Here is a 12,935-nt window from a genome sequence, read left to right as displayed (position 1 = left end):
TCCTGCACATCCCCCACTGGGGATGTGCCCGCAACCCAGGTACATGCCCTTGACCGGAATCGAACCTGGGACTTTTCAGTCCGCAGGCCAATGCTCTATCCACTGAGCCAAACCGGTTTCGGCTAAAGCTTTATTTTTGATAAATTAAGAAATCAAATGGTTCTAAGTCTACATGTGTTTAATCAGCAAACCATGTGGAGACAAAGGGGACCTCTGTAAGGAGGTGAATCAATTCTTCTGTAGTTGAATCTCGAAATCAGAGCTGTGACATAAACTCCCTGTTGAATGGGTAGGGAGGACAGACACTGAGCATAACATGGATAAGGATACTTTTTGGCAAAGAAAAGGGATTCTTTCTCCAGAGTCCACTCACTGTCCTTCCTCAGAAATACCTTCTTTCATTTTTAATACATTATTTTTGTGCATGTATTTACTAGAATGTTACACCATTTGGTTTCAGTTCTAAATCATCTACATATGCTTTACTTAAATACTTTAAGCAGCATCCAATCCACATGTCAAATGTCATCTGGAGGCAAGTGATCACTTGGCTAGAAAACCTCTGGGGACAGGGCAGTGGAGGGAATGAAGTTCCTGGAAAAATCCCAACATGCAAGTTTCTTCTCTGTAAGGAAAAGTCCCAGATGTTAGCAGTACTGGGCTGTTAGGAATTCATCTACAGGTTTACTAAGTGGTTCTCAAAGCGAATGACTATGCTGGCGCGCCGCACCCACGCAGCCAGCATGAGACATGGCGCACAGGAGTCGGGCTCCAGCAGCCCTGCGGCTCCCAGCCTCGGTGTGGGGGCTGGGCCCATCTCAGCTTGAAGAAAACGTAAGTCACTAACCTGCAGTGCTCACCATGTACTTCCACTTGACCACATAGGCGTCCCCTTCATGGAACTGCCCAATGCTCTGTTTGGGGAGCCTGCTATAGTCGAATTCGAGGATATGCCAGACATCCACGGAGACACTGGCAATCTCAAAGTGCCTGCGGTCATCCCCTTCCACTAGGCCATAGCCACGGCCCACATTCACCCCGTCCAGCACAGTGCCAGCTGTCGTCTGGGGCACTGGCACCATCCGGGTCACATCGTATGGCTTGACATCAGCCCTAGGATCTTCCTACAGGGAACATAAAATGTTCGATCAGTTGCATATTTTTCCAGCCATTTTGTCTCACACTCCATGCTGCTTCACTGTCAACCAGATAGTGTATGAGCACAGCTTTCACACTGTGTCCCAGGGCATTGTACTGCAATAGGGAAAGGCTGAATTTATGGGAAAGACTTGGGGAGGCCTGAATATCTACCCCACCATAGTGAGCAGGACATCCATAAACCCAAAGGTGCAAACAAGGCTATTTTCACTCTTTGACTTGGAATACAGTAGGAAACTGGTTTGCTGTTCTACTAGTAAATCCTGGGAAGTCTTTTAGCTTTCAGGCCTCTTTTGTTGGGGCCTAACCCAAGCCCTGAGGTTTGAGACCTGGCCACTCGGAATACCTTCTGCTGGGCAAGTTCACTGGCGTTCTTCTCATTAGGTCTCTTCAGTTCAGTCCAATCGAGAAACTTTTCTTTGAACAAAATAGTCTCATTGTGTTCTGTAAGTCTCCCAAATATTGCCCAATCAGGCCGTCCCTGTCCTTTTCTGCAGGGAGGTAGGTGGGGGTGCAGATAGGAAAAGAGCCATGGTTAAGCCATGATAAAACAAAGGACAGGAATCTAAAACAAACACATGTGGTTATTGGAAAAAAACAAAACAAAACAAAACAAAACAAAAATACCCAAAATATATAAGTAGTATATAGAATGGTTTGTTCTTTCTTATTTTACCAAAGAAGTGACATTTTATTATTTTAGCCCGAAGCCTTGCGGACCTTCCACAGAAATAGGAGCGGAAATGCAATAAGGACCATGTCAGGGCTGGCCTTTTCTTGCATCCTAGCAAGTTATCGTGTTTGGGATAGGCTGGGGGGTGTGCACTAGGCTGGGAGCAGGTGAGGCAGGAATTACATGCATATCTTCCTGGCCTGCTTCATGCCGCCCACAGGCACCTCAGCTGCTCACCAAGTTTCTGTAAAGTGGAACAGATGGGAGTTCACCTGAACGCTATTATTTTAAGTCATGTTACAACAAACTCTCCAGTCTAACTCTCCTCTGTTACTAAACTGAACATAATTTCATATGCCATGAAGTTAAGGTTTGCATATATATTCCTAGGCCCCTGGACGTGACAGTAGGCAGGGAGAGCACAAGGACACAGGGAAGGAAGTGACGCAGCCCAACCTGGAGGTCTGGTTCTATCTCAGTATCTCAGAATGTGAACCTGTGCTTGAAACAAACGGTGACCGAGAGAAAGGTATTGGCATACCTCAGAGATACTGTGGATTGAATAAAGCAAGTCATAATCTTTTTGCTGGTGGAGGGTCTTGCCTTCAATCTGTAACACTCAACATCTGTGAAGCGCAATGAAATGAGGTATGCCTGTACATCTGAGAAAATACATGCTATGGAGGGTCCAGCCCTGAGAAGAAGGTGCAGGCATTTCTCATCCTTCCAAGTCAACCATTGGTTGCGAATTATGACCAGGATGCATATGATGCCTCAGGCAGTGCTCAATGAGCCCTGCTGTGGCTCCTGTTTTGGACCAGACTATAGCTTCTGGCCCAAAGGCACATCACAGAGGCTGTCTATCTCAAAGGAGACCAAAGCAGGGTGCAGATACTGCTGCTTCATTCTCCCAGGGGACTTAAGAAACCAAATATCAGTAATGATGGAAAATGCAGGACTCTTTGGAAAGGCTGTGGTCTTCACCAGAAATGTCTGAACGACTGTCTTTTATATAAATTTGACTCTGCAGACTTGCTAAGATGCCTATAGAAAATGCACTCGATGTCAGCTTTAGAAACCTATCTTTTAAGTTGTGAGGTTGCACACATACGAGAGGGAACAGGCCTCAGTGTGACAGTGGGAACAGGAGTGGGAGCAGGTGTGCTTGTCCCCATCTCTACAAAACACACTATCCAATTGTGCTAAGTCATGATACCTCAGTGGTTTCAGCCTCCTTGTTTCTTAAGAAGGGCTAGATGCTTAATCTTGGTTGCACCTTAAAATGTCTAGAAAGCTTTTAAGACATACTGGTACCGCACATAAATTGAAAACACATCTCTGGGCTGGGACTGGCATATGCATTTTTTAGAAAAACTCCTCAGCTGATTCTGATCTGGCAGATGTTGAAAACCAGGGGGCTGAGTGCTCCCTCAGCTGCTTCCAGATCTGTAGGCATGTCACTGCTGAATAGGAATTGTCCATCATATGGATTTTATGCCCCCACATTGTATTTTTCATTTTTTATACTAAGTAAAAGATTCTCTTTAGCATTTGCTTCTGTCTGTAAAATGCTAGTTATTACAGTACTAATTTTAGGTTAAATGTGATTTAAAAGGATTTGAAAACTTTTCACCTTATATGAACAGAATTTTTAATAGTTTCTATTTGATAATAATAAAATCAATAACTTGATTTTAAAACAGAAAACTAGGTAGGAAAGTTGAAATTTGTTTACTAGTTCAATGGAAACTATTAAAATGCAGTTGTGTGATACCTATGCACACCTATTTCTATGACACACACTTCTTTTTTTTGTAGTTGTTAAGAAAAAAACAAGCCCTTTCCATAAAGAATTATTTTTCTTATGATCACATTTTTTTTGAGTTTGTGCATATTCTTAGGATTTGCCAAATTACTTTAAAAAGTCCAGTATGCTGTAGAAAATAATATTACAATCATTATTTTAATTCCATATCATCCCCCTCCTTCTGAGAGAACGCATAAATGTCACTTACTGCCAAATAAATGATAAACCCTGGAATTCAAGAGCCATGCTGGGACAGTGTGAAGTTAGAAGGAAATGTATTGCTTTTGCACCTTCAGATCAATGGCTGAATTCCAGACCCTGGGAAGTTTTCAGATCAACATGTAATTTGTTTAAACAATTGCTATTCATCTGTCAATAGTACCTGGAATGCTGCAGGTGAAAATAATTTGTTCACTTCAAGACATGAAATATAACAAACATCTTCTAGAAGACATCTGTATTTCTGTATTAGTTAGGCAAAAGCTAAAGAAATGTTCCTTTGTAAATATTCATGGTACTGCACGGCAGTAATTTATGAAAACAAAAACCTATGAAGAGCAACAGTAGCCAACTGGGGTGAGAACTGAGGCCCCTGAGGGAATCTGCTCGCTCTACGTGAGAGATCACAAGAGTACCTGGGAATAAGCGTATTGCATTCTCCTGGATCCAGTGGGTTAATGTCACAATTCTCATAGTCAAAGGTTCCATTCCATAAGTGCTTTGCGAGCTGAAATGCTATTTTCCGTTGTGCCAATGTAACTTCTTTTCCATGCCACACGTAAACTTCACTACCAAAATCAAACACCAGTACCTAGGAGAATGGCACAGAATAATTTATTAGCTTCAAGGATAAGCTCCAGTTGAATCAGGCTCTCTACTGACAGTGAATCAAATGGGTGGTGATACAAACCCAGGTGGAGCAATCAATACAAACACAAAAAGATAACAAGATCTACCAGCTGGCATTTCCAGCCAGCCTCTACCTGATGGATAGGATTCTGTTTCATTGTCCTAAATGTCCAAGTTAATGTTCCCTCCTCTGAACTCTCAAACCACCTAAAACTTCTGATTTATCAGAGTTAAGACCATCTTCCTATCATCCTTCCCTTTTCTCCCTTTCCTCCCTCCCTCCCTCCCTTTCTTCTTCTATTCATTCATCTATATACAGGTTACTTCATACATTCCACGCACAGAGATGACAGGTGTCATCTCTCCTCTATATAGCTCCAAGACCCCCAAGGGCAGAGACCATACCATATTTATATTTACAGCAGGGTTTACTCTTTGCTGAATGAATACATGAATGAGGTACTATCTCTTATTTTCAAGCCTATGGCTTGTTCTAGTCTTTCTTCCTAGAATAACTTCTCCCTTCATTTCCAATAATCCAAATTCTACTTAATTTCAAACAAGGCTCAATTTCACTTTCTCTTTAAAGTTATTCCTGATTATTTCTGTGGGTGTTTTTCCCCCCATTTAAATGCCCATACAATCAATCTAGCTTCAGATTACAGTCTTTATAATACTCTTCTATTCAATAAAATTTTGAGTAGCACTTTTTCTCTCAACACTTAGATTACTTACTTAATGGACTTGGTAATGTATGTATTTAATATTTAGGGGGTGAGAGAAAAAAAGGACATATAGAAAGAATACACACACACACACACACACACACACTAGTGTGTCCCAGTGCATGTATTTATGCACATTGAAAGGAAATTAATTAGAAGAAATATTTTACTATTGCTATTCACCCTTTCTCTATAATAGAAGTGTCAACCAAATTCACGATTGACAATGACAGATGGAAACACATGTGTGCAATGGCGCCAGTGCGAGCTTTATATATCACGCACATGCACGAGTCAACTTAGCCTTTTATATATATATATAATTCCTGAAACTAAAGGACTGAAAAATATTTTATTTAATTTTTATACAAAAATCAAGAGATAGGGCATGTGTGTGTGTGTGTGTGTGTGTATCCTATCTAATAATAGGCAAACAAGGTAATTGACCGTACCTTCACTACACCTCCCATTGACTAATCAGTGTGATATGCAAATTAACCACCAACCAAGATGGCAGCTAATTTGCATACTGCAGGCAGGGTGAGCCAGCGCGAGCCAGCGTGAGCCGCCATCCTGGCCCCCGTGTGCCGCCTAAGCTCCCCCCCCACCGAGCCAGGACCCCCGTGTGCAGCCCTGGGCGGCAGGGCTTGGTGGTGAGATTGGCCCGAGGAAGCCCTATTCTTGCAGGAATATTTCTGCAATGGGCTTCTAGTATACACACACACACACATACACACACACACACACATATATATAGCTTAAAATAGAAAAAGCTTCAATAATTTATTGAACCTCCTCTGAACAATATTCTAAATTCTGTATTAGTAATCAAGATGGAAGTAATGGTTGGAAATTACAAATGAATATCCTTTCAAAAGATGTAACCAATCCACAATGGTACTGATGATAGCTAGCATTTATGGGGCACTTGCTATCTATTTTATTAGGCAGCCCTGTGCAGACTGCTCTGCCCACTCCCTATACCTCTTTTGATTGCAGAAGGGAGCACTTTGGGATTTTCCCCCAGAAGTCGTCATCAGGAACAAGCTTGTCATCCACCAGACGGTAAGTGCAGTTTGTTTCTATTATGGCTGTTTCATACAGTTCGTCTTCCTTTGGGTCTCCAGCAGCTTTGGGATACGAACAATGAGAGTGTATTACATTAAATACCAAAATGGGGCTGGTTTAGAAGGATGAAGTAGGGAAGAAGAAAGGAAATTTAAGTTTTGTCATTCTCTGAAACACAGTAAACTCTTACATTGATAACTGGTTTGGCCACCCAGAAGCTTCCAGAAATCTTTGGCTGCATGAGTGTGTGTATTAATTCCTTCTTCAATAGTTTGGATATAAGTAGCTCTACAACCAAGTTCCCTCTTTGTCTGAATTAAAGTTGCAAGTTCTGAGGCCTGAAAAAAGGGAGGAACACCATTATCTGGGTAGACAGCCTGTGGCTAGCTGGAGAGGAACACTCTGAAATCCAAGACCAGAAATGGTGTGTGTCTGAAGGAAAACCTGGTGTCCAGGAGCCCAAGGCACTGGTGGTTGATTATTTTCAACAAAATCAAGACAATGTAACTAAACAACCAGAGGTATCAATTCTTTAGAGCTACAGTTCTTAATATTCAAATTCAATAGATCACATAAATTGGTAAAAACTACCTGTTCTCTGGACTTTCCCCCATGAGATCCTCATTCACTGGGTCTGGAGCGGGATTTCACAGGGACCTGGGATAAGCAACTTTGAAGTGATGTGCCAGTTCTTTTTTTACACAAGAATGAGAACAAAAGCAGGACTTCAAACCTGGAGGGATAGGTAACAATCCCCCTAAACTCCCACACGTGAACACCTAATGAAAGCTTGTTTGAGAGACATTCAGAACAATATCTCTCCTCACTCAAATGAAACTGGGCACTTGAGAAGTTGTGCAATCATCCGGCAACTGGTAGAAGATTCTGTCAGTGTGTAAAGGAGATGCTCAACTAAACTATTTTATTTTCCAGATACCAACCTTCGCCTTTTCTATGACATTTGCAAACTCTCCTACCCACAGGAAGCAGCAGTGGGGAGAGAGCAGGAGGAAGCAGTCCCCGCTGTTGAGTGACGAAGCTCGAGGTTCGACCAGTCTTGTCTGCACATGTCTTCTTCCTGAACACAAGGCAAAGAAACACCATCTCCCAGAATGGAGAACTCTCCCAGCCACAGGAAGGACCAGAAAGTGCCCCATCTGAGCATCGCTTTCAATTCTAAAGAGTCTGGCCTATTTATACTAGTTCCCATGACTGGGAATGGCAGAGGGGGATTCGGAATGACAGCATCATAGATTGCATTCCTTTGAGTGCCTTTCCAAATGCCACCATGTCCTCTGGACCACTGTCAGCGCCCTATTACAGCACATATATGGGTTGGTTGGGGTTCCTTCCTCCAGGAAAGACAGCACCACGCTCCTTTCCCTTGTTCATGCATCTCCTAGTCTCCGCAGGTGAAAGTGTGCCTTTCACAGCTTCTGCTTCCTCCAGAGCTTTTGGCTGGGAATTCTTAGGGGCATCAGCCTAGAGGCAAGCGCTGCCTTGTGGCTCTTTCTATAATCAACCTGATAGTGTCATCTCCGAGTTGGAACCAGGAATAGAGGCTGGTAATTGGAGCCTGTCACTGGGAAGGACAGTGGACATGCACAACATACAAGAGACCCTCCCAGACAGAGGAGATTTCAGCTATCCTCTCCTGGTAATTAATCTTGAGCAGTTGACACTGGGACACAGCCAAATCTGCCCCCACAGCCCAGAGTTAGGTCTCCCTTGCTATGGCTAGAAAGGGTGATGAAGTGGAATCTGGGTCTACCTCACTTGCTCTGCTTCCTCTGTATTCCTTCTCCAAGGATGCACCTCTCTCCATCTGCCCTGCATTGACTCTTGTTTGCCTCAGGGAGGCAACGGTGTGGAGAGAATACTCGACAACTCAGGGGGTCTGGTAACTGCCTGACAGTGTGTGGCAGGGGCCATGGGGCAAAGGGGCAGCTGCCCAAGCTGTTTTTTAAATGGGAGAGACCTAGGTTCAATGCTGCTTAACAGCTGCTGACCACAGGCACATTACTAACTCCCTAAGCCTCAGTGGTACGCCACCTCATGGATTTCATGAAGCTTACTTGAGAGGAGGAAGTTCAGCACCTGGCGCACAGCAGGTCCTCAAAAGCGTGAGGTGAGTTCCCTTCCCATGACAGGCAGTTAAGGGCAGTCAGGACCCCTGATGCTGCCTGACTGAAGCCCCAGCCCAGATGTAACTCCTCCTGCTCTTACATACCTTTGATCTGTAACAGCATCAGCTTCTTGTAGGGCACTGCACTGTTGTTAGAATTCTGTTCTGTTAGGTTGACGCTTCGCAGACTGACGCTGCTGAAATTTTCTTTACTGGCTAAACCTGCCAGGGTGACTTCTGAGAAGTTGGAGTTGGAGGACACTGGACCGATTGAATAAAGAAACACAGAAAGCAAGATGTTCAGGTGTAATGACAATGTTTACAATCAGAAATTATTCATAACCAGCTATCTTTTTCTTTTAAAGTTAATCCTGAGGGGGAGAACATACCCAAGTTTGATTAACTATGCAGAGCAATGCCTAACCCCTGTATTAAAAATTCAACACTGTACTGAAAGTATAAACTGCTGTTGACAAGTGTCACACCTCACCACATAGAGATAAGCATTGAGTGACAATGTGGCACAGCTACTTTAGCATAAAATGAGGAGGTGGACTCATTTGTTGAAATTCCACTCAAAGCTGTTATAAATTCCTAACAATGTTGAGATGCTGAAAATGCATTCTCAAGGAAGACTGTTAGATGTCTTTCACCAAAAGCCTTTATTTTCTACCAAAAATAGAAAAGCAGGCTTTGTATAAGGGATGGTTAATTTACAATCTTTTTCTGGAGGCAAAGTCATAAATTACTGATCTCCTGAGGTCCTTTGCTTTCAACTTAAGATTGTAATAACAAGATGCTGAGTTTTCATGTGGACCAACAAACGTATAGGTGCCAGTCACCACAAAGACATCCTTGGCACCCCATAAAGGTGGAAATAGAGGAAAAATATATAGGACTTGTTCCAATAAACCTTCATTTCTCCAACTCATTGTTTTAAAAAAATGTATATGTTGGAAAGGAATTCAGAAAAATTATTTTGCTAGGATTAGGTTCTAATACTGAAGAAATATAACACACTTTGAGAATTCATGTGGCACAGTGATTCTGAAATATACTTTCTGAGTAAACCAGTTATGTTGACAAGACTCAATCACTTTATTTGCATACTATATTTCTAAGAAAAACTTTAGGAAATTGGTTTATGAGTGCTCTAGGAAAATAAAAATTATATTCAAAATTGAAGAATATTCAAAACAGCACAATTATGTAGGTCATTATCACTACCAAGGAAACCTCTGTTTCAAAACTATGAAACTCCACCTTCCTGGGCAGGTAAAAGCAGGGCAGCACTGTCACCAATGAGGCACACAGCCTGGAGCCTACCTCCTCATGCTCCTGTCACTGCCTCTCTCTACTCCTCCCTATCCACCCAGCCCACATCCCATCAAAAATAATTTGCAGAGCACTGGTTTGTGCATTAATTAATAATATAAAAATCTAGGATTAGGCAAAGCAGTGATTTGGCACATTTTTCCCTGAGAGATCAAATGATTTCCTCTTGAATAAGATTAAGTGGAGAATTATTGTGTTTGGGCCCTACAGAGCTGACAATGGGTGAATTACAAAGCCCAAAAACATCCTTTTCCTCCAATCTCTTGGAAAAATTGCAGCAAATCAGGGTAATTTGAATTTTCTAGTTAACAGATGCTTAATGCTATAGAATTTCTGTGAAAAGCCTTTACATTCTACACAGATTTTCTGCAGGTGTGCACGTGTGTGCACAAATTTACTCATTTTTATTTAATGAGTGTCTTATGAGCACCATTATTGGCCTTTGCAAGGCAGAAAAAGGAGGATAAAAATCACCACATCACACCTTGGCCAGAAGCTCAATGCTTAGAGCATCAGCCCACACACCTAAGGGTCTTGGGTTCAATTCCTGATCAAGGGCATGGACCTGGGTTTTAGGTTGAATCCCAGGTCCTGGCCAGGGCACATGCAGGAGCAAGCAATCATTGTGTCTTTCTCACATTGATGTTTCTCTCTCTCTCCCCTTCTCCCTCTCCCTTGTAATCTCTCTAAAAATCAATGGAAAAAATATCCTCAGGTGAGAATTAATAAAAAAACTATATATTAAAAAATAAAACAAAATGTGCACCCTCAACTGTTAAAAATATATCGCCACATCACCAGTTCCCAAACACAGAAGCACGTTGGTGGTTCCAAATACTCACTCTTTTCTACTTTCATCCGTTTTGACTCCATAAAGGCGACATTTAGTCTCTGCTCAGTATATTCCTGAAGGAGGTCTTCTCTTGCTGCCAGCATTTTCAGGGGGTTTTTGGAAGCCGGAACCCGGCGCTTGGGTCTAACTGCACGCTTGTGCTCGGCCACAGAAGACGTCAACCTGAGGAGCAAAGCAGAAATTTGGCCTGGGTCTATAATAACTCCTGGCCTGTTGAGGTTCTCTGACCTGAAGCAATGGGCTCCACAGTTTTATTCTCTGATTTCATTATAAATCTTACAACTTTTCCTCCTGCCCGCCACTCTCCTGACATAAAGTCATAGAATCTTGGGGATAGAAGAGAGAGTCAAGGAGAGAGTCATATAGTATAAGAATTCAGACAATTCCCCAAACCCCCACTCAACCAACCCTGTGGGCTCTGCCTGAAAAGCATTAGTACCTAATGGGGCAGCTTATCCCACTCTTACATAGCTCTCAAGGGTAGGCAGTTCTTCCCCAACCCTATATACCCACAGACCCGTTCCATCTCTGCCCCTAGTAATAGTATACATATCTACCTCTTCTGTTACTGGCAAGAATTTACATCCAGCCATTGCTTCTCCATTTTATTCTCTTTCCCCCAGACTAAACTTTCTTTTCACAAAATAACTTTTCAATTCCCTCACCAACTCTCTCATAGAGTCTCCTCACAACCCATTGCCCCCTTCCAAAAAATAATTACTATTTTAAAAAATAGATTGAAATAAAATAGGCTCACACAACCAGCTATGACTGCTACACATTCACACAACTCTGGGGCAGAAGATCAGACACAGGGAGGTGGGTGGACTCAGTCACATGACTTCCCAACAGATTCCGGATGCTGCTCTCAACTTCCAACTGCATAAGTGTCTGCAAGTCTTCTTTATATATAATATTAGTGTGTGTGTGTGTGTGTGTGTGTGTGTGTGTGTGTAAACATGCACATATATTTAAATTATAGCCCTAGCTGATTTGGCTCGGTGGATAGAGTGTCAGCCTGCGGACTCAAGGGTCCCAGGTTCGATTCCGGTCAAGGGCATGTACCTTGGTTGCGGGCACATCCCCAGTGGGGGGTGTGCAGGAGGCAGCTGGTCGATGTTTCTCTCTCGTCGATGTTTCTAACTCTCTATCCCTCTCCCTTCCTCTCTGTAAAAAATCAGTAAAATATATTTAAAAAAAATTATATATAATGATTTTAAAAAATTTAAACATTTGGGTTGGGAGAAGATTGAGAAATGGCTAAATAACCATGCATGCAAATACCCAAAATATTATTTAAATATGAGAAATGGCAAAATGTTAATTTTCTTAAGGTAGCAAATTAACTAAAAGAAGCATATTGAAACATGCAACAAATATATCAGGAGTAGCTTAAGGAAAAATTTCTGATGACTACACAGACTTAAGGAAGAGACTGTCACTCTGATAAATTTGTAGGAAATAGATAAATGTGGCCAATAGCTGTGGGTTTACCCTGTCCAGGGTATTTTCCCTGCTTCTGGTAAGAGCACCCTGACTCTCCTTTGGAGGACTCATATCTCTTTCCATCCTCTGACTCCAACCCTGGCTCAGGATGAGATCCAGAGACCAGCTCTGGCCAATCACTGTCTTGCATCTCCTTGGCCACAATGATTGCTTTAGGGATAGACTCACATCCAAGAAAATCAAGCCTGGAACTTCTGCTGGAACTACTGGGAAGAGAAGCTGCCTGTGCTGGAGTGGCCAAGAAAGAGCTGCCTTCCACCCCATGGTCACAGCCTAACTGAGAGTGAAGCAACCCAGAGGAAAGCAGGCAAGAGAGAAACCACATTCTGAAGGAATCATAAACCACAATCGCTTTTCTTAGGTGGCTTAGTCATGTTCCTGTGTGAAGACAGGCCCTTGGACATTCTGAGAAAACTCTCAGATCTACTGATTTTATAAATTACTAGAGGCCCAGTGCATGACATTTGTGCACTGGGCGGCAGGGGGTGGGGGTGGGGGTGGGTCCCTCAGCCCAGCCTTCGCTGTCTCACAGTCTGGGACCCCTTGGGGGATGTCCAACGGGTCTTTAGTGCTACTGTGGAGGCGAGAGAGGCTCCTGCCACTGCCGGTGCACTCGTCAGCTGTGAATCTGGCTTTTGGCTGAGTGGTGCTCCCCCTATGGGAGTTCACTGACCACCAGGAGGCAGCTCCTGCATTGAGTGTCTGCCCCCTGGTGGTCAGTGCTCATCATAGCGACTGGTCATTCCACTGTTTGGTCAATTTGCATATTAGCCTTTTATTAACACATTGTATGTGGGAAACGTATTTATACGTTTTACGCATTTATACGTTCTACC

The 12,935-nt window shown here is 42.9% G+C and overlaps 1 protein-coding gene across 9 annotated transcripts in view; it reads right to left on the bottom strand.

Moving 5' to 3' along the window:
• SVIL (supervillin) overlaps positions 1-12,935 on the bottom strand; it is a 96,284-nt gene that overhangs the window by 21,317 nt on the left and 62,032 nt on the right. For all 9 annotated transcript variants that reach the window (XM_015559933.1, XM_006757520.2, XM_015559928.1 and 6 more), the window contains 8 exons: positions 10,583-10,755; positions 8,511-8,666; positions 7,222-7,358; positions 6,471-6,618; positions 6,197-6,342; positions 4,274-4,449; positions 1,505-1,649; positions 848-1,124 (listed from right to left, as the gene is read on the bottom strand). In XM_015559933.1, coding sequence (XP_015415419.1) covers positions 848-1,124; positions 1,505-1,649; positions 4,274-4,449; positions 6,197-6,342; positions 6,471-6,618; positions 7,222-7,358; positions 8,511-8,666; positions 10,583-10,755 — 1,358 coding nt within the window. The remainder of the gene's footprint in view (positions 1-847; positions 1,125-1,504; positions 1,650-4,273; positions 4,450-6,196; positions 6,343-6,470; positions 6,619-7,221; positions 7,359-8,510; positions 8,667-10,582; positions 10,756-12,935) is intronic.

Source organism: Myotis davidii, unplaced genomic scaffold, assembly GCF_000327345.1.
Source record: "Myotis davidii unplaced genomic scaffold, ASM32734v1 scaffold515, whole genome shotgun sequence".
NCBI classification, from domain to species: domain Eukaryota; kingdom Metazoa; phylum Chordata; class Mammalia; order Chiroptera; family Vespertilionidae; genus Myotis; species Myotis davidii.
This window is presented reverse-complemented; position numbering and strand designations above follow the sequence as displayed.